The sequence below is a fragment of the Lepisosteus oculatus genome, chromosome 7, assembly GCF_040954835.1.
Source record: "Lepisosteus oculatus isolate fLepOcu1 chromosome 7, fLepOcu1.hap2, whole genome shotgun sequence".
Taxonomy (NCBI): Eukaryota; Metazoa; Chordata; class Actinopteri; order Semionotiformes; family Lepisosteidae; genus Lepisosteus; species Lepisosteus oculatus.
In genome coordinates this window covers 43,262,403-43,284,003 of record NC_090702.1, presented here as the reverse complement: position 1 = coordinate 43,284,003, position 21,601 = coordinate 43,262,403, and the positions used below count along the sequence as shown (strand labels likewise).

The window sequence follows — 21,601 nt, the reverse complement described above, 5'->3', positions numbered from 1 at the left end:
GTTCTAAGGTTTTAATACTTTTTAGATGTATGTTTTTTTGTATATATGAATTTCAGAAACATCCCTTGATTTTTACATTGTTTCTTCCGCATTAATATCAAGACTTTTAAAATTTTAGTATTTAGGGTTCTTTAAGTTAAAATAGAAGGGTTTTAAAACATTATTTAAATAGTTAATATTCATTCCAACAGAACAATGGCACATACTGTATATTACATAGAAAGAAAGGGAGATATACAATTCAACACAGTACTCTTGTAGCAAAGAAACATTTGACCTTCTCTCTGAAAATGTATCTGTTTCAAAGAATGTACTCTATTTTTGTCTTAAATGCGTACAAATTGAGCATTAACTGCATATAAATGTATTACATTGATTTCACACAATAATCTTGAACACATGCAAAGTAAAAGCAGGTTTCTTGGCTGTTACAGCATAGTGTGAGATTGTAGAGAACAATATTCAAGAAACCCTGCCATTCATTCCAAAAAAAACCAACAACAAGGAACTTAGAGTTCTGTTTTGTGTTCTGTAGATAAAGTCCTACTTGGCTTTTAATGTTTCTTCTTGAAAATTCCACTGTGGGTCTTCCACAAGTTGAAGTTCTCTCAGAACCCGTCCTGGTTTATAGGCTGCGTTGATTAGCATTCCGAGCACCTAGAACACAACATTGTCTCTGTATAACTGAAACAAATGCAACACCTCAAACATTTGCCGACATTTGGCTTGTGAGTATTTCTCGTTTCACAAAGCAAGCAACTACAAAAGCTGTTGCTACTCCTGACAACAACAAGCTTCCTACAACTATACAACTATACAACCACACAAAAATCAGCATAATTCAGGTCAGGTCACTGGAGGAGCCGATAAAGCACTATTTCATTAGCTTCAAATTGTTACTGGAGTTAAAAGCTAAGTTTGCAATAGAATAATTGGTTGGATAATATAGCTGTGTGCCAATGATTATTTATGAATTGTATGATTGTAGATCTAGGCTAACTGTGAGAGTACTTGTGTCCATGTATGATATAACAATCTCCATATTGATCAAAAACATACAATTACAATAGTCACATTTTATTTCCAGCAAAATATATAATATAAACACAAAATGCCATTCTAAGAACTGAAAAAAGACAAGCCTTAATTTTTCTTTGGACTTCACAAAAAACATGAACTCTAAGCATTTCTGCATTATGATACGCAACTGGAAAAACTGACGGAATTTGAATGTTTGTAGATTGCACTGATAAGAGGTCTAAACTAAAGTATTGGCCTTAGGCTCTTACTGAACTAAGTCCAGCTACTTTTCCTCATATATAATACTGTCACAAGAGACAATACTACTTTTGCTGAATGTTATTAATATGTAATGAATCCAATTCCTAATGAAAATATTATCATATTTGTTTCTCTATTTTTGTATCTGCTCACACATATACATAAATGTTTTCCTCATACTGTATATATATACTGTATAAGATAATGATGTATCTCATATTGATATGAGTGGGTTTATACATGTATAAGGGAGGCATTCCACAATTCTTAGCTTTGTGAAGATTTCTAGCAAATTAGTTCATAAAGACATTAAAACATCATGACCACATCCAGTCTGGGGAAGATACTGTGTCTTTAGGTTTTCATTGCAGCTCAGCTGTGAATTGTACAAATTATTTTAAGACATGCTAGACTTTGACCATCCAGGACCGCACCTGAGAATGTCTGGTCTATGGCTTTCAGTGGCAGCAGTAACACATCGTGTACCTAAGTTGCAATTAATTGTAAAAGTGTGCCACAAATTGTAAGATTATTGATATTAATGAAGATGAGATTGCCAATAACCTTCTTATAAATGGGATGAGTTCACACGTTTTTTTTGTAATATTTAAGCCTGCATTCACAGGACTTTTTTTGTGAGCCTGTATTTAGTCTCTGTGACTAATGCATAGGAATTACTTGAATTCATGCCTGACCAATGAATGCAGTGCTAAAATGCCAATGCTATATGGAGTTTATAACTGAAGTTTGGGAGGAAGGTTAGATCCTAATCTCATACACTTCTATTTGCCTACATCTATAAATCTAGCAATTAGATCCTCCCTTTGTGTATGACTACATCCTTGAAACACCTCCCTAGCTTGCCTCTTCCAATAGTGAGGGGGGATAGGACAGCCTGACCAGACTTGGATAGGCTGCCATTCCCTCAGTTAGGGGAATCACTCCAAATATGTTAGTTTTGGCTCTCTCTCGTGTTCATTATGATCTACCTGAACTACAGAAACAGATTTAATTCTGCATATCACTTTAGCTTTGCTGTTCCAGACGCTTACCTCTTTTAGAACTAAAGTACACTTCCCAGGCCCTACAGACTGAGGCAGTTCTGCTATCCTCCCTTTGTTTAAATAGGGACCTGAGAAACACCGATGGTTGACAAAAATCTGGGAACAGCAGTATTTCCCATTTGTGGCACCTGTAAAAAAAACAATGATTATTACAGTTCCCTCCCTTGGCAAAACATAAAGGTTAAAACAAAGACTTTTTTGCTTCCTCACATCCTTTGGAAAATACACTCTCATTTTCAGCTTTAATTATTCTAATTACTTAAAATGGGAAATCTAGCTGCTTTCCCCAGAAATCTGAGAAACTTGTGTGCAAACAGACTAAGAGATTGCCGTCATATTTTTGGGAGATGGATTTCAGATATACTTTTATTCACATTTTCTAATATAAAAATCATATTCCAAGTTTATTTAGTTTTAAACTGGCATTTTTAGAAAAATCACTTAAAAAACAAATTATGCTTGTTCTGTGCAAAAGGTGTCACTGTTCATGGCAGAGCTACTCCCAGAGAAGGCAGAGAAGGCAAGAATTTAGAACCTGCATGACTGTGGCCTGTGGGAGGAAACCAGACTTCCAGGAGGAAACTCACACAAGAAGAACATGCAAACTCCACACAGATAGACACCCAAGACTGGAAGTCCAGCCCAGGGCCCTGACAGTGTGAGGCAACAGTGCTATCTGCCATGTCCTTGTGTTGCAACTAATACTGTACATGCATAGGTTGTTTTACTAAACTGCTTCTTTTTACAATATTTATTTGAATACTAGAAATGCTGTTCTCCAAAACAAAAATGTAAAAAAAGATTTACAGATAAAAGTATAGTTATTCAGATATTTTAGAAATAAAAATGCCTTTTCATATTTTTCCCTACAAGGCTTTGGTTGTGTAATTTTCCACAGTAACTCATAACTGAAGGGTGCATTAGGGAACCAAGAGAACACATTTTTAGTAAGTTTTGACAAGTAAAAAGAGTGTGTCAAAAAGCTTAATCTTTTTCCCTTTCTTCTGGTGGAGGTTAAGTATCTTGTTCCATTTGAAAACCAATAAAATGTTAATTCCTTTAGTTCTTTAACTTTGCAAATACATTAACCTGTCGGAAAATATATGTACTGTATGTAATGCTTGTTTTAACAGACAACATGCAAAGTTCACTTTACCAGCATCCAGTGTAGCACTGGGACAGAGATTATGAGGTAAATTCTCCAGAGACTCAGAGGTAAGTTGTCTGTGAAAAGAACACAGAGGGTTCAGACAAACAAACAACAAAGAAATACTTCTGAAATACTGATAAAGGTTTACTCTCAAAATGATTATTTGAATAATTTACATGACACAATCCACATAAATTAATTGATTATTAAAAAAATGCTCCTTTAAGGTTTGAAGACTCATGAAACTCATCATTAATCAGCAGTGACCTGTTTTTTCTATCTTACTGATAATATGGTTTCAGTACTAAAGGAAACCAGCATTATCCCCACAGGAAACATTTTCAATGACAAGATTTGGGGCTTCAGCAGAAACTCACTTCATCTTGTTTGTGAAGAACCTGTTTTGTTTTTCTATCTGTTCTTTTTGAAAATAAAGTGCCTTGCTGTAATGGAGTGGCACTTCATCAGCCCTGCGCCTTGAGAGTTTTGTTTGTCAAAGAGGAGCCCTACTATAATAATCATCTGGTTTGCCTACTTATCTAGAGCGGGGAAGGAAGGAAACTCTAAATCAAACAGTAAACCTACTGTTTTTCTGGCTGCACCACAGCAATCTTCTTCTGTTTCTGACCTGAAAGACACAGCACACCAAGAATTCACAATCAAAATCTTCCTGTAGTAACCTAAAAACCACTGAGCACAATGGTAAAACAGAGAGAGAAAACATACACGATTCCAATTTTATAACCTGTTTTTTTTTCTAATTTTATTACAAAGATTTTTTTTCATCCACCAGAGGTCTAAATGTTAATTTGTGAATATGCAATTAAAATGAAGTACAAGCTACTGGGGCCTCCTACATACAGTATGCTGTTCTCCTAAATACATCTTGTGAATGCATTAGAAATACTTGAGAAAGTCTTTGCTGATGTTGTCTGTTTCACAACAACTCCCACACGCATTTTTCAATTAAAGCATGCTGAAAAAAAAGAAGATTATTTAATTAATATGAGCTTAGGTGTGCTCTGTGATTCCCAAAGGAATCCTCTGGGCTGGGTATTGACTTCCAATTAATTAAATGGGGAAAAAATATTCCTGACCATTTAAAAAAACAAAGAGGGTGATGGGGTATTACTGTACAATCAAACAGCGATCAAACAGTGAGGACTTTCATTTGTATTATGTTATATTAATCTGTATTTACCCTACAAATAATGGTCTAGACAAGACCAAAAAATATCTCACCACATACAGTAGTAAATACATTATGACATGTTATAAAGACAAAAACATTCAAAATGAAATAGAACTTTCTTGTGCAATGTTAACATTTTACCTCAGTCTAAATTGTGCAATGTTCCTCCTTTCTCAAGAGATTATAATTACAAATGCCAAACTATAAATATTCAAAGCAAATTTAATTCTGAACTATTGAAACTATTTCTCAAATACAGTACTAGCAAAAATATCCAACACATTTTCTGTAGAATATCATAAAACTGTGTAGTTTAATGATCCCAGACTTTGCTTCCCTAGATCAATACCAGCCTTGAAAGCAATATTCTTCAATAACCTCTTGTTTAGTCAGTACAATTAAGGCTTCATACTTCAAAGTGCTAAGAATGTTACCTGTAAAGTAGGTTAAATTCCAAGTGAATGAGTTGAAGAGGAAAAACTTTTAAAGCATTTCAGCAATGACCTCTATTGCCACTGAACAATAATGTTAATTTCCATTAAGTAATGAATTTATTTTGGTTTTCATAATTTTCTGTGATTTCTATAAAATATTATATTTTAGCAATATGTGAACACATTTAAAATTATATACAATTATAAGGTTTTTTTATCTTATCATGTATGTTTTTATACGTTTTAAGATAATTATGTAATATTCACATAATAAAATAATAATCATAATGATAAAAGCAGTAAGCACTTGTTATTGAATATACTGTATAAAGTATTTAAAAACAGATATTCATACACAGCATCTTCAGTGTATTTGTGATATTTTATGCTACGCTTCTAATAACACAAGGTGGCCAATATTGTGATACACTGCCATAATATGACTCCCCTAAGGCACAGTAATGTTAAAGAACTAACATTTTAGTCTGTATTTATGTATTTCAGTGAAGACAGTCAATGTAATTTATGCCAAATGACTAAAAGCCTGACAAAAAAGCAAATAAAAATGCAGTTAAACATGTCTGTGGGATACACTTAATTATGACAACTAGTTTCAGTTGTAGGACCAAAACCTTAAATCAGAGATTACATAAAGAAAAATTACAGTATTCAGTCTTTTAATTTTCCTTGTAACTTTAGTAAGCACATCAGTTAGTGTGTTATACAGTACATACCCCTGCTTTCAGCCCTGCATCTACATTCATTATTTATATAAACTAGAAACATAATTCATATGGAAAATATTAATTGACTGTGGTTTTTTAAATGACAAAGTCTGACTACACTTGGTCTCCCCCTGCAGCGTTAAAAATATCACTCTACCTCCTCCACATTTCACTGCAGGCTTCCTCCAAAATCCCACCTGTCATCGAGCCTTGTATCACACACTTATGTATTTACTAGCCTGGCATTTTATATGGAATGCCTTTCTTCCCAAACAAAAATTTATTTTGTGAGAAAGGCAAATCTTGCTTTCACACCTTAGCATCAAACAACACTTCACACTTAATTTAAAATGTAACTTTACATAATGCTTGCAAGGCTGTTGCACAGCAGTGTCATTATCAATTACTCCATTACAGTCAGTACCTGCCTCCCACCAAAGTTGCTGGAGGAATTCTGCTTGACATTTTTTCTCTGCTTAGTGCTGTCGACCAGTGATGGAGAAGTGTTGGATTTTTTTTGTTTTATATGAAGAGTAATGCTTTGATAATTTCACTAGTTTTGTGTTGCGCTATATGAAAACAAAACAGTGTGTATGCTTAACAAGGAAAATATGTTTCATGATACTGAAAGCCTCTGGCTCATCCATTTCCAATGACCTCAAGTGCCTGGTACAAACAAGAGCCATAGATGACATTTGTTTTTGGTCCCTGGTGTGTAATATATTGGCGAAAGTGCATCATTTCATGTTTCTACTGAAGAAGAAAGTGTATAATTTTTTGTTTGCGCAGTCATGTTTACAGTAAGTTGCGTTGTTTTTGTGAAATGATTCTTTGGACAAGTAATTAAAAAACTGAAATACTGGAAGGTTGCTTCCTGCAGAATGTCTTTTTTAAATGCAAATGTCCGCTGTGGTAGGTTTTCACCTGCATGTTTTAAATTACAATTGTTGAACCTGCAAATTGTACATTTAAAGCTGAGTTATTACACATACAACATGTTTTAATAATTTAGTTTTCTATTATTACTTATCCTGCAAAATCTGTGACATCCAGCAAACATAACTTCCTGCAGGCAAGCATTAACAGTTATATTATGTGAATACAAACAGCTCATCTCAGCCTCTACAGTAACAGTGTTTACTGCCAGATCACTGGCCATGATTACTTAGTCACATGCACTTATCATAGAAAGCCAATCAATAATCTAGAATCGGTTCAATTCCTCTATAAACAGTATGAGACATAAATTAAACACCGGATCTACGCTTTCTAAAGCCTACAAAAAATCTGAACAAAATTGCTCAGTTCAAGGACCTGTTTTTCATCTTAAACTACAACTTTCAGAAATTAAATGGATAATAAACATGGAATAGCTCATGATTCTATGACCCTGTTAATTCTCTTAATATAAAGTCTTTTTCAATCAGCTTTGCTCCATATCAACAAAGTATTTTACATAAACATAATGTCTTTGCAAGAAAAATATCACCCCTAGATCCTCATTGGGATTATTGTTCCTACAGTATCTTATAAAGAAAAACAGCAATGGAAAATAAAAACACTTTCCGACTGCATAGCTTTATGGTGTAGATCTAACCTTGCATGTATGTACAGAAAAATGTTGAAAATGGAAAAACATTCATTGCAGTTAATATACTAGCGGTATTACTGGAAAGGTGATGAAGGTTTATTAAGTTTATGATCTGAATAATAACTTTCTCATCGTTTATGAACATAAATAACAATGTGACTACTATGGGTAAATCACATCCTATCATACTGTACATGCTTGCAAAGTGTGGAGAGTGGAAGTAATTGAGCTGGTATTTCAGAACGATGTGTTTATTATGTTAAAGAGCAGAACATGAATCCACTCCTTCCAAAGATAATTAATTTTTTGTATCTGCAACGCCTGCCCAACCAGCCTGCTAATACCGTCACACTACACTCACCTTAACATCTGTGTGGTGTTAAGGTTCAGTTTATTTGAAAGGAGGCTAAGTCAATACATACAGACAGGTCTGTGAGGGGGTGTGAGCTGGTAGCCATTGGCTTCACACCATCCAACTGGGAAAATGTCCATGGACTCCACATCAACAATATATTCCGGGAGGGGCTTCTTTAAGCCTACAAGACATTTCAAAATAAAAAAAAGGATAAAGATATCTTTATGACATTTAAATGACACTTCCACGGGATTTAATCTTGTAATATGAAATAGTAATGCATCTCTTTAATGCTTATATCCTCCCTACGTTTGACCTATAATATCTTCACAACAGCCAATTTAATCCTTTTCCATGTTCTACAACCACAATATTGAGTAATAAATCCTAAAAGGAAAAAGAAAAATGGAGACTTTCACTGCAAGGATTTACTGATGCCATTTTTCAATTACTTTCAGTGTGAGCACACTGTATGTTTAACAAAGAATGTACTGTGCTTGAGATTCTGAAATTTTGCTTACCAGGGAAAAAGAAACATCAAATAAAAATGACACATTCATAGTACAGAAAATAGGTCACGTAATGGCTCTGGTGCCTATATCCTGGCATTTAATACCATTTTCACTTTTGTCATAAGAAATCCACGTGGCACAAGTACAATTATCATTATAAAAAATGCAGCTTTTTAAGAACTTTATTTGACTGCACATGCAGAGAACCAACACACACCTTTCTGGCCATCAACCCAGAACATTCTCTAAGCTGTTTCTTCCTAATAAAAGACACACTCATATTCATGACAGCAGTAGGAATGATTTACAGACTTGTTAAAAAACATAGGCCCCAGGTGTTTTTGTAGCCTTTCTTTTTTTTTATTAAAATATTGACCATGATATATTGGAGGACTATAGTTACGGTACAGGTTAAGCACATGAGCACCTACTGTTTATTTCTGATATACCAAATCCTTGTGCAAGGGTTTTTCCCTAGTCTTTAATTAATAAAACGCATTTAGATTAAGTGCAAACAGCTAATAATTAAAACAACTTGAGTAAATACAAAGAAATCCATTAAATCAACAAAAGTGAAAAAATAAACTACATTCAGAGAGTCAGTGTGTTCTTAAATGAATCAAGGCTACTTTATGAGATGCTTTTACTGACATTCTGCACTCAACTTTAGAAAAGGCTGTGGTAACCAATAGGATACAAATACAGGTCACTGTGACCTACTTTTCCAAGGTACTGGCACATAAATATGCAAAGCTATAGAAAGCTAAACCTAGAGAACTGCCCGTCTTTTAATGACAAATCTGCAAACAGTATAGACATTAGTGATAAGACAGTGATTTACTTTTTTTCACAAGTGCTCCAAGAAATACATTAGTCTCAGCATGCACCATATACTGTAGCTGAGATAAGGTTCTTGAACTGTAAGCATGTTCTTACACAACTGATGAAGGATGACTTTTATCGAATGGTATTGATTTCGTTTGACAAAACCACCCGTCCTCTTTTGGCTTTCCTCACATTTCCTGCTCTCTCTGAGCTGCTAAGTCACACTGAACTCACAACTGAGGTTATTCTATCCCCGCTTACCTGTCATTTACAAAAGTAACCTCAAACATCCTTCCTAAGCAAGAATCATGTCAAAGGTTGAACACGTTAAGCAGCAGTTCTGTGTTGCATACAATCTGATCTTCTGAGACAGAAACTCCACTCAGATAATCAAACACCAACACATCAGGGATACATTACATCTTTTTATGCTTAAGGTGCAGAAGCTACAGGATTTCGTTACAGAACTATATTTTAAAGAAACCAGGTCTAGGCACACTTCTGTAGTTCACAAATATTTCTAGATATAGAAACATAACATAAAATTGCTATGGTGTTATAGTGCCACTGAACTTCACTTTACAGAACAACAAAAAAGTGCTCTGCAAAGGAACAGATTGTCATGCTCTGGCTTCCTTTCTTCTGTGTTGTCATTGTGTACCAACGACCTTTGATACACTTACAGCACTTACACGTTCTCGTTTCTGTGCAGCATTAGATCATGGAGGGAAATTCTAACCATACCCAGTGTAAAACGGGTTTCAAAATGAGAAATCTGAAAGCACTTTTGCATGAATTCTCACAAATTGACATTAAGAAGAGAATTGCTGGGATTCATGCACAAAAACCCAAGCATGGAAAAAGTAGAGAAGGTCTATTGTTCCTACTGAATACCATCCAAGTCTTGGCCAAACTGTAGTGATTTCAGTAAAATGTGGAACTGGATGCCTGGCTTTTTGTGTCGAAGGGCTATAAGGGAACACAATACTGCCATCACAGAGTGTTGACTTTCATCAGGCAGTGTGACACTGAAGCTTTTTTTCTTTCAGATTCTAGTCTTTCACCAGCAACACAACCCCTTGAGCAAAGTTCACAAGTCACATTGTCACATGGTCTGAGGTAATTAAGGGAAACTGGATAGTTCCAGGAAACAAAAAAAAAATCTAAAAAGCACATGCCTTGAAACCGGCCTAGCTGTGAAATAACAGGAGGATGGATACACAAACAACAGAGACTTAAAGGGTTTACAAACATCAACCAATCTCAAATACTCTTATTTATATGTTAGAATTCCCAAATTATTTAAGATGATTTTTAAATTGTTTTAAAAAAGGGCATTTCAGAGGACCACTTTAAATGATTTCTAAATGTTAATACGCACCTATCATTTCTGAATCTACAGTCACCTACTCTTTCTGGAAGGACCAAATCATGTCAAATATTGGATAAATGAAGCAAACAATTCCTTCCTAGCAGTTCAGCTAGGAAGCTGTACATTTATTACAATGTTGCAGTGTGTTGCTTCATTTCCAAGCACATACATTATTCTGAATGGCTGTGTAATTTGATTAGTTGCATACACGTTAGATGTCAGGAGGCCTCTGAAATGACAGGCACATGTTTACCTTTATAAATCCTTTAAAATTGCCCTTCAGAATGCATTTTTTCCCAACGAAAATGATCAAATCATATTTAATCATTTAGGGATCCTGGTAAGTAACAAATAACTTTTAGTATTTCATTATTAATATTTAAAATTATATGAATATCTACAGTATACATGAACTCTTTAGGGCTGAAGTGAAGCAAAATAAAATGTAAATGTTCAATAAGACTGAATTTTAGGGGCTATTTACTTTTTAATGTGTAGAATAATGTGCTTAAAATGAAAGCTGTCCTGTTGCAGAAGCAGTTCTTTAGTACATGAAGGAAGGGGTGTCATCACTCATACCCACCATCTACAAAAGTACACCAGCTCAAATGGCCCACTTTCAGTCTTTGACACCACAAAGTATATATAACAGTTGGTAACCACAAGGGAGGATCTGCTATTCCTTTGTAAGCTTATCAAACATGGATGAACAAACAACAGAGACTTTAAGGGTTTACAAACACCAACCAATCTCAAATACTCTTATTTACATGTTAGACTTCCCAAATTATTTAAGATGATTTTAGATGATCACGATTTAAGATTTAAGATGAGTTTAAAATCATTTTTAAAAAGGGCATTTCTGAGGAACGTTATATATAACAGTTGGTTATCACAAGGGAGGATCTGCTATTCCTTTGTAAGGTTATCAAACATAACTTAGGTTACACTAAATCAAAACTATTATTTCTTTTCTAGTCAGGGACTTCCTTCTAACCAGCGAAAAGCTGTCATCAGGCATCTGTTTTGTAATTTGTAATTCGCTGGTAGATACAAGTTTCGATTTATTTTTGGCATTAGTCAAGGCTGACCACGACTGCACTGTTGATCCCATTTTGTGAGACCTAGACCCTGAAAGAGATCATGAAGCAGCATGAAAATGTAAGTCTATCTTAATGTTAATTTGAATGCTAACTAAAATCAACAATGTCATGAAACCACCTTGCCATTTATATCATATAATAATGTTCAAAAATAACACACAGGCATCTGAAACTGAGAAAGGCAGGAGAAGACTTCTGACATTAAATAGCTTTGACATTTCTATACTTCCACACAAAACAAATTAAGAAATAATACCCTTCATGGGGAAAACAAAAGATTACTCTGGGAACTATTTATACATCTTATTGCCTATTTAAAATGACAGGTAAAAATAAAACCATAATTCAAAACAAACATGAAAAAAATTAACTCAATTTTGAGTTTGTCTTTAACTCAGAAAATCAAATCTGTTCTGTAGTACCAATGGCATCAATTATTTTGATTAGTCTGAAAAGGCACCATTCTGTTGTTTACGGAATTAGATGAAAACCTCACACCAGTAATAAGAGGACTAACACAAGGCTCCACAGCCGAAACGTTGTGTTTTCTTTCTTCTCTTTTCAGCATGGAATAAACCTATTACTTGTTCCTTTGCAGCCTACGCATGCTGACTGTCACGATATTAGTTCCCCCTCCTTAAGGGTGCTCCAGCCCTTTCACTAAAGACTTTATTCTGTCCACCTGCTCCCTATTCCCAGCCCACCTTAAAAGCCAGGCGCTGACGCTCTTCCGCGCTCTGCATCTGAATTCCATATCGTGCGAGTCCGGGACCTGGAAGCGCCTGGTCCCGTTAAGGTTTTAACCTCGGTTCCCGTTCCTGTTCCCCGTCCGCCGGTTCCGACCCGGGCTTCGTGGTTTTTAACTTGTTCTGATGGATCTTCTGGTTTTGGACTTTCTCGTGTGTTTTGGATTTTCCCTAAGGACTACTCTCTCGGATTGTTCGCCTCGGCCACACCTCCCCCGTGCACCAGCGCACCGTGGACACGCCCCCCTGTCTTTTGCCCCGTATTCCTGCATGACGTTTCCCTAGTGTTTCCCCACTCCGTCGGATTGTGTCATCCGCATAGGGTCCGGAAAGAACTGTTCGTTACACTGACGTAGATACCCACCTGAACTACTATAATACAACAATGACAGTTTCTCTCAAATCTCCTCCCACCCCATCCCACAGAGGAGTCCTGACAGTCTACAGTGTGGAGAAAAACTAAGTACCTGCTTTTATAGCAGGGTGGAAGCCCTTCCTCATGATTCACTAATCATTTGCATCTTTTGGAGCATCTGATTCTACATATCCTTTTAATTGAGATGGTAGAACTGAGGACGCATTGACTTTTCCACAAAAAGTTATTGCATTATTTTTTTTTAAACGACAGAAGTTGAATTTTTTGTGTTATTTGTCAAATTATTTTCATCCACCATTATGACTAGGTCAAATCTGGTGAACATGAAGATTTTAAACCATAAAATCTTAAGGGGTTGTACATGCTTTTCACCACGCTGTACATCAAAGACTGGAAGATGATGATGACTTAAATAGTACTTTAATAGTGTCAGCAACTATTTCCCAGGACTGCAGTCCTCTCCCAGACCCCCTGGACCCAGGCAGTGAATCTCCAGCACCTCAATGTCAAGAAAGGAAAGAGCCCATTGACGTTTTGGACAAATGCAGAGATTTTATATTCCCAGCGTCCAGATTTTTTTGGCAGAGGTAATGCCAGCCATTCATTCATTCTCGCAAACAGACCAAAAGGAATCACTGAATAATAGAATCAGCGGAGAAGAAGGGGTTCTCTTCTTAAGAACCATGGATAAACCCTTCCCACATAAACATAAAAACTAAACAAATCTTAAACCAAGATACTAAAACTGCCTTTTAACAGCAACTTGTACATTGATACCTAAGAAAAAGCTACTGAATGTAGATCACTAGTTTGATTTGATCAAATCTGTAGCTTGCAGGACCCTTTTATGTGAAGAAGCTATAAGAAAAATCCAATGTAGGGTTAAAAAGACAGCAGTGTTTTACAGTTTATGGCCAGGGGCTACAGTATGACCATAGTTTACTTTTTATGTTTTTGTTTAACTAAGGGGAGACTTCACAACATATGTATTTACATGATATGAAAGAAGACTTGTTGAAAGAAGAAAATATTCAGACTTGTTCAAATTATAGTGAGCTCATTCTTCATCTTCTGCTCCATAATAATAATAATAATAATAGGAGATTCGCATTATGAATTACATTTTTTTCTGCTCAGGTATTAAAGGATTATTTTTAAAATGCATTAATAATATTTCAGATGTTAATAGACTCTTTCATGGTGGATGGCTGAGAGAACTCACCTTCTACATGTAGCCACATTAATCTGCCTTTCACTTTGGTGATTGATGCAACACAGATTTCAGAAGGCTTCATGGGGTTAACAGCCTCAAGCTTCATGTTTTTGGTGAAACCTCGACTAACTGATGTCTGCAAAAGAAAAAGAAAGACCTTAGTTCTCAAGAATTTGTTTTTACATTTTTGTATTTAAAACAGAAATGTCCGACTGGGTAATGTGATTATTGAAAGCAATTAAATAATAGTCAAATAACTTTTGGACATTCTGACACCTTTTGCCAACTGTTTGTACCATACTGTTCAGTGTCAGCCCATTTTCAACATAAACCTGTTAGATGAAATGAGTTACTAAATCTTTTAGATTGATATTTTGCAATATACAGCAGTCACACTGAAAAAAACTCAATTAGTCAGTTTCTGGGAAGTAAACAAGTAAACATTATAAAAGTGCATTATATAGTTCTTGCATGAAAGTATGTTAAATGCAAGTAAAAAGAGTAAAGCAGCTGATCTTCTTATCTTTGTACTGTTATTTTTCTATACAATTTCTTAAGCAAAACTAGTTAAAAGTAAATCATGTCAGAAAATGTTGAGGACAGAAAATGTACAAAAGAAAATATTACCAGAATCACAATCTATAAAAACATACATTTACAGATTAAAAGAAAAAAAAACTATTCATGTTGTTAAGGAGTTTAATAGCAAAGCCTTTTCTGATATATAATGCAAGTACTTAACCTGCCAACTCTAAAAGAAAAATAGTCCATCTCTCAAAATTAGAATGCAATCTGTTAAACTTTACAATATGTCTTTTTACATACAGTTATATTAGGACATGACTCAAAAAATCTTGAAGTGAAACTATCCACTAGTGAAAACTCATCTGAAAAAAATGAGAACAATTACATGCTCCTTCAGATACAAAAGCTGTACTGTAATGCACAGCAGCCTCTTGCCTGAGCCATTAATGATTTTGCCTCTTGTACCTGAGGGTGAATCTATAAACGATCAATGTTCAAACAGAAATTCTCTGCATTTGCCTCATTTATTTCAATCAATGATTGTTTGTACAACGATTCAGGCAATCATTTGATTCTTAATTTCTTCTATATTGTAAAAGCCGTGTTTTTATATCATACATTCAGACACGTTGTAAATTAATAATACAGAAAATCCTCCGCAAGAGTTTTTTTTGGCAAAGAACGTACTGGATAGCAGATGTACTCAAACATTTAACGACCCAATCGGAACTGACATTTGGAATCTGATGTTTGTGGAATAGAAACATTCCCCCTTATAATTTCACTTCTCAACTGACACCTGTGCATTCCCCCATTCATGATGCTTTCTGTTAGCTTGTTTGTCAGCACCTCAAGTTGCACCTACTGTACAATATAAACATCAAGACTGATGCGCCCAAGTTTCTTGCCAGGCAAACAAACAGTCCTCCTTTATTAGTTTCTGCCACGTCATCATTCTCGCAATTAAGGTAATTTGGACCCATCTGATCGAACGTTGCTGCAGAAAAAGAATTCTGACCCCTGGAGGCATTTTATTTTTGTCTCACAAAAGCTAATGTTATCTTAATGTTTAACAGTGCTGATGAAGGACTGCTCCCTAGCAACACAGCTAACTGAAAAACCTCTCCCTCATTCTGTTTTTCTGAGTTACTGCAGATACTGTCTTTATTTAGCTGTACAGTGTCTGATGCACTCGTTTTTCTGTTTGTGCCTGAGTAATTGTTGGAGCACATCTGGTACAGCATCTTTGTAAAAAAGGAAATAATAAATCAGACAGTTTTCAAATATATATTTTTCTTTTTATTTTCATTTTATATTTGGAATATTTAATTTCATAACATGGCCCCAGTATACTTAATGCAAAAAGTAGATGTTTCTTTAAAATATTTACATTCCATATATACTGTAAGTTTGCGAGAAAATAAAAAAGTAGTCATGCCTGAATAACTGATGTACTGTAGCTACTGTGATCAAAACCCTTACAATTGTCAGTAGCAGAAGTAAAGACTGTAGGGCTCCAGTAGATAATACTACACCTTCTTGTAATGGAATAAGAAATTTTATATTCACTTTCAATTTTGTTAAGGGGAACTATGTACGTTTTTAGAACAGTTTCAAATTCCACTGTTTTTCATTTAATTTTCTAAAGATTAAAAAAGATACATAAAACATATTTCTGCAATCTCAAAATCTTAACAACAAAAACCACAACAGTTTTAAGTCACTTTTGATATAACATTGCTCACTGGAGACAAATAAACCAATTTCTGCTATTAGTTTTACAGTTCTAGGATAAAAAAAGAAAGGGTTGCAAAAGAAGTGCTCAGTCCTCAGTAGTTTAAGCTGAACATAACAGAAACAACAGATAACGAAATTAGCACTTATTTTACTCAAATCTACATATTAAGGACGCTGTATATAATTTGGCATCATAATTCTGAACGTATATTTTTCTGCTTTAATGCAGACTGTTTTAAGTTAATGAATAGACAAGCAACAAGCACAGCTGACTGTTCTATTCATGATCTGAAAGGGACATGTTCACCATGAGTGGAACAGGCACTCGCCACAGGGTGGCCAACTTTGACGGGTTTGGCTTTTCATTTGGCTTCAGCATTAAGCATTTTCAGAAAGGACCTGCACAGCTCAAGTTCATAGTTTACCAAAATACTGTAGCAACAACAAGAAAAATACACACGAAAAAACTTACATTTCTAAAACAAAGATCAGGAGCAGCCTCTGTACCACACTGCTTCAGATAATCTGCCCAGTCAAAATCTTGGTTGAGGTACCCTGTATGGTATTAATAAAACAAAAGAAAATGACTCCAGTATTCTGGAAAGAGGATTTCCCTCCTAATAGAAACAATAATTATTGTTCTTGAGAGCTGCAATACAAGGACTGTTTATTTAAACATGTTATTAGAAACATGACATGCCGAAAATGAAAATCTATTCTTAAAAGTATTAATAAAGCTGCCAACAAATGACTCAGACTTGCACATTTATTCATTATTTATGCTACTTCTAGAATTGAATATGCTGCGGGTCTAATTGTCCACTGTGGGCTAACCATCCATTATCATACAGTAATTTGCTATGTGTTGCACAGCTAAACCCAAAGTGGAAAATGAAGATGAATGTACAGTTATACTTTTTTTACACAAACCTTTTGGATGTGTGAGGTTTACCCCATTTTTAAGGCACCACTGAACAGGAAGGATCCCTGGAGACTCTGCGTGGCAAACTAGTGCACTGAGTGCTGCTTCAGCACCCAAATTATCCACAGTCACCTGGAAATAAATGTCATTATAAACCTGAAAGAAAACAGAGAACATAAGAAAAATTACTTTTTGGAGTATACAAAGGACTGTAATTCACTCTTAACTATTAACATTCTCATTCATAAGATATGTTCTGGACGAAACGTAACTTTCGATGCGTCTTTACAATTATAAGAATAAGCTGTAGGGCCTATGTGCTTTAATGGTCCTCATACATGCACAAAACCAATAGTTCATGCTGTCAAATAACAAAAATCTCAAATTGGCTTCACTATTGTCTTCTTTAGTACCAGCTATACAGTATGTATATATTATGGTATTATGGTACAGTATGCAAAGCCAGCTTTAAAGGTGTACAATTAAAAAATATATATAGCATATATGTGTCTATCTACAACAAAGTGATTGCTAAGAGAAAGAAGCAACGCATCTTTATAAATTTATTCAAACATATTAAAGACTTGAAACTGTTTATTAAAATACTAAGAAAAAGCAGGCAATCTCCAAGATCACACACTTCAATAAAGCACAATAAAAGAGCTGAACCTAAATGAGGTTTTCTCTATCTCAAAGAGACCACCATTTAAAGAATAAACACAAGTGTATATTTTTTTTACTTTTTAGAAATGAAGATGAGGCTGTTTTGTGATGGCAAAAATGCTAAACTTGTATTAAGTTTATTAATAGTAAATTTAGTAACTTTTATTTAGCAAATTGGGCTGTTCCAGAGTGTTCCATCAGATCTTGGGGTCCAGAGTGGGAACTAAGAGTAACTGAGCAGTGCTGAAATACAATTTGCTTTAACATCAAGATTCTGTAAATGCATCTATTTTCTTTCCTGTCTAGCTTCTCCCCAGTGAAGAGGTGGAGGTAATACACTTGATTGGTATTTTTTTTTCAGAATCACATTCAATATTAGCAATGCAGCATAATAAAACAAATCTGTAATCCTGGTGAGTCACACCATTAAAAAAATAAATAAAATCTTTCTGTGTCATCACCATTTTGTCAGCTTGCCCTTTTGCTCTGACAGTCAGCAATACGCATATTAAGGTACTGACTGCAAAGTGATATACTGTACATCGTTTAACCATTTTAAAAAGTTTTAATATAGTGACCATTTTGAATAATTCTCAGTGCTGCTGCCATCATTCTTTACCAAATGAAGAGTGCTTGAATTATTTCGCTGTTTAACTTGATTGGTTTAGATATGATAGAACCATTCACAATGCACTATAATTACAAAATAATCATTAGAAAAAATAAATTAGATTCAATACCTTTTCAATAAAGAGGTGGATATTTGTCTAACTGTTCTATTGAGTTTAATATGGAGGGCTGTGTACTTTAAATAAGAACCTGCCATAGTTTTATTTTCTATTGTACACAAACTCTGTAGCCTTAATTGCACTATATACAACCTTTTAACAGCTCTTAAAGGAATTTTGTATTTTGGTCACAACCTTAACACTAAAGCTGCTGAGAAGTCCTATACAGTACATCTTTTTTCTCTCTATTGACATTGTCTCTGCTAGGGTACACAACAGAAATGAGGCAATAACAAAGAAAAGGGAAATCTAATTTCTTTTACACTCATAAAAGCTAACCAAGAACAGATTTAAAAAAAATACATTTTTTGCCTGGTACAGTAGTGGCTTGTTGCAGAATAAAATGAAAGATCATACAAAAGCATGCAAAATGACAAAAATAACTAAACAGATCATGAAATCAGCATTATGTACTGAACACATCTGCACAAAATGTTCACACAATTTCATTTCAAGAATGAAGGAAATTTACATTGTTCTATTCTATTCTGTTATACTAGCCTTTTTTTCACTGTTTTCTTTCATTTTAAAAGACACTGATATATACAAAGATAGTGAAAACAATGTCATTTTCCAGAGACAAAGAATCATTTAGCTTCATCTCAGCTGAATATTTGTGTTAATTTATTTCTGGAGAGTTGCTTTATAAGATTCTTGAAAAAGGCATTCAACCTTCAGGGTGAGTAAATAAATTTTAAAAACAAGACTTGACATAACCTAAGGGTAAACATAAACAACAATTATATATATATATTTTTAAGCTGGTCTCTAGGATAATAACAGTATGTAATGCCTGTACAAGCAAAAGCTATCTCATCATAGGAAAGTGTCTGCATTTTAATTACACCATTCCTTCCAAATCCATTTGAAACTTCTACGTTATAACAGAAAGGAACAACAAAAATAGGTACAAGAAAATAAATCTATAGAATTCATCAGACAGCAGTTCGATGTTTTTCATGCAGTTCAGATATGTTCGAGCACCCCTGGGCATACAAAACAAGCATATTCACTGATTCTTTTAGATCTTATTTTGCTTTAAGTGCTACAGTACCTCACAGAGGCTGACTCAGTCTCAAAAATTGTTCTAAAAACAGCTTTTTACTTCATCATACAGACACAATTTCCAGGAAACACTCAAAAACTTAATGGTAAATGATGACTATCATTGCAAAACACTTTTCAAAACATTTCTTTTACATGGAACAGCTGACAACAGTTGATCAAAAATAAAGATTCAATTTGAACTTCAAAATAAAAAAGATTATGTTTAAAAGATTTAAATGAAAATTTATTTCATAGATTGGGATTATCTGTTTAACACCACTTTGTCTCAAAATAATGTGCAGCTAATAGATTAAGTGGTTTCTACATGTTGGTTTAAATGAAAGCATTTTGTTGATTATAATTATCTTTAAGACAGCTGAAATCAAGGATGGTATCTGGTTATAGGTATTGATATGCATACAATATTTCTCTGTTTTATGCTTTTCAATTTCATTGTAGAAAGTATTTATTCAAATTCCTATGTGGATTATTATCAAACAAAAAAAGATCATCAGGTCAAATACAATAAAGGTCTCTGGACACTGAACAAGCAAACATGGATTATTTTGAAAGCCAAGATACTGTTAAGCTGTGAAAATTATCCTCCAACCCCTACTAATCTTTCGGTATCCCATTCTTCAGAATTCAATAGAGTTGCCTGTTCCTATGCTGTTAACGGCTGTACATCACATTTTGTTATCAAGGAGGGTATTATTTTGTATTGTGTTACACTCGATTCGTTGCTGATAACTTATACACTGTGGCACCATCTCACCAAAATAACCCTTTGTTTGTACTGGGCAATCTGAAGCAATCAAGCAAGGAATGAAAACAAATCCAATCTGTGAATTTTCAAACATTTTGATGCAACCAAATGTTTTTCCTTTTAGAAGTGCCATTTTCAGTGCTGTGAAACAAATGGGCATAATAAATCTTCATTCTTTACTTACAAAAATGCTGTAGGTTTAAGAGTTCCTCACTTGCTATGTTCTGAAATGTTTATTAATTGATTCCATTAACCAAGAATATTCTTAGGAATTACCCTTATCAGGAATCTTTTTTTCATAATACATAAGATACATTATGTACAACTAGGGCACAAGTTTAATTCAATATATGGTTTTACCAAAATAATTACAACATACCTACAGTAGCTCACCTGAAGAAGGCTCCACGGCCGAAACATTGTGTTCTCTTTCTTCTTTTTTTCAGCATGGAATAAACCTATTACTTGTTCCTTTGCAGCCTACGCATGCTGACACAGCTACCCACCTCAACTACGTAGACCTTCTGCCCTAATTACAACGTTCTCTTGATTGTTATGCTTTTCAGGCTAAATATAATAATATATGGTATATAATGAATTATACAGACAGTTAACATCAATGAAGCTGCAATTCCCTGGCATGTTAATTCCTACAGAGTTATTTCCCTATCTCTGTTCACCTCTGATGATTCAGTCAAGCTCTGATATTACTGGATGGGTCCCTCTCCCTGCTGACGAAGATGTTCACATCAGAAAGACAATTAATGATTTGTTTAAGCCAGGCTGCCAGAATTATCTAAATAAGCAGGTTCATGAAATTATTTGTTTTCGGCTGTAAAGATGTTTTTTTAACAGCACAGGACGGATTGCTCACTGGGGTAAGTAGCTGGTGTAAATGCATGCTCCTTGCTCACCTTGGTCACGGTCACTGGGCGGATGTGAAAGGGCTCCTCAGGGTCCACCATCTCCAGCTTCATCCCAGCCTTGAAGGAGTGGGCACACAGGTCGGCGTGATCCTGGAAAGTCAAATCAATATAATAGTTTTTGTTCAATATTTTTCAACAAAACCACTTTTGTTTGGAATTGTATTAATTATTATTTTAATATTATTTGCATAATTATGTATTGGGTCACTTAGTAATGACCTATTAAGAAAACAATCTCTGCTGATGATTTATTTTATGAGTAATTTGTCTTAATGCATCATATCCCAT

At 34.7% G+C, this 21,601-nt stretch overlaps 1 protein-coding gene across 4 annotated transcripts in view; it reads right to left on the bottom strand.

Moving 5' to 3' along the window:
• Nucleotides 1-21,601, bottom strand: part of sfmbt2 (Scm like with four mbt domains 2) — an 87,906-nt gene that overhangs the window by 11,468 nt on the left and 54,837 nt on the right. For all 4 annotated transcript variants that reach the window (XM_006633342.3, XM_015352439.2, XM_015352441.2 and 1 more), the window contains 9 exons: nucleotides 21,302-21,403; nucleotides 17,132-17,279; nucleotides 16,674-16,756; nucleotides 13,949-14,075; nucleotides 7,860-7,973; nucleotides 4,081-4,123; nucleotides 3,502-3,569; nucleotides 2,334-2,473; nucleotides 548-657 (listed from right to left, as the gene is read on the bottom strand). In XM_006633342.3, coding sequence (XP_006633405.3) covers nucleotides 548-657; nucleotides 2,334-2,473; nucleotides 3,502-3,569; nucleotides 4,081-4,123; nucleotides 7,860-7,973; nucleotides 13,949-14,075; nucleotides 16,674-16,756; nucleotides 17,132-17,279; nucleotides 21,302-21,403 — 935 coding nt within the window. The remainder of the gene's footprint in view (nucleotides 1-547; nucleotides 658-2,333; nucleotides 2,474-3,501; nucleotides 3,570-4,080; nucleotides 4,124-7,859; nucleotides 7,974-13,948; nucleotides 14,076-16,673; nucleotides 16,757-17,131; nucleotides 17,280-21,301; nucleotides 21,404-21,601) is intronic.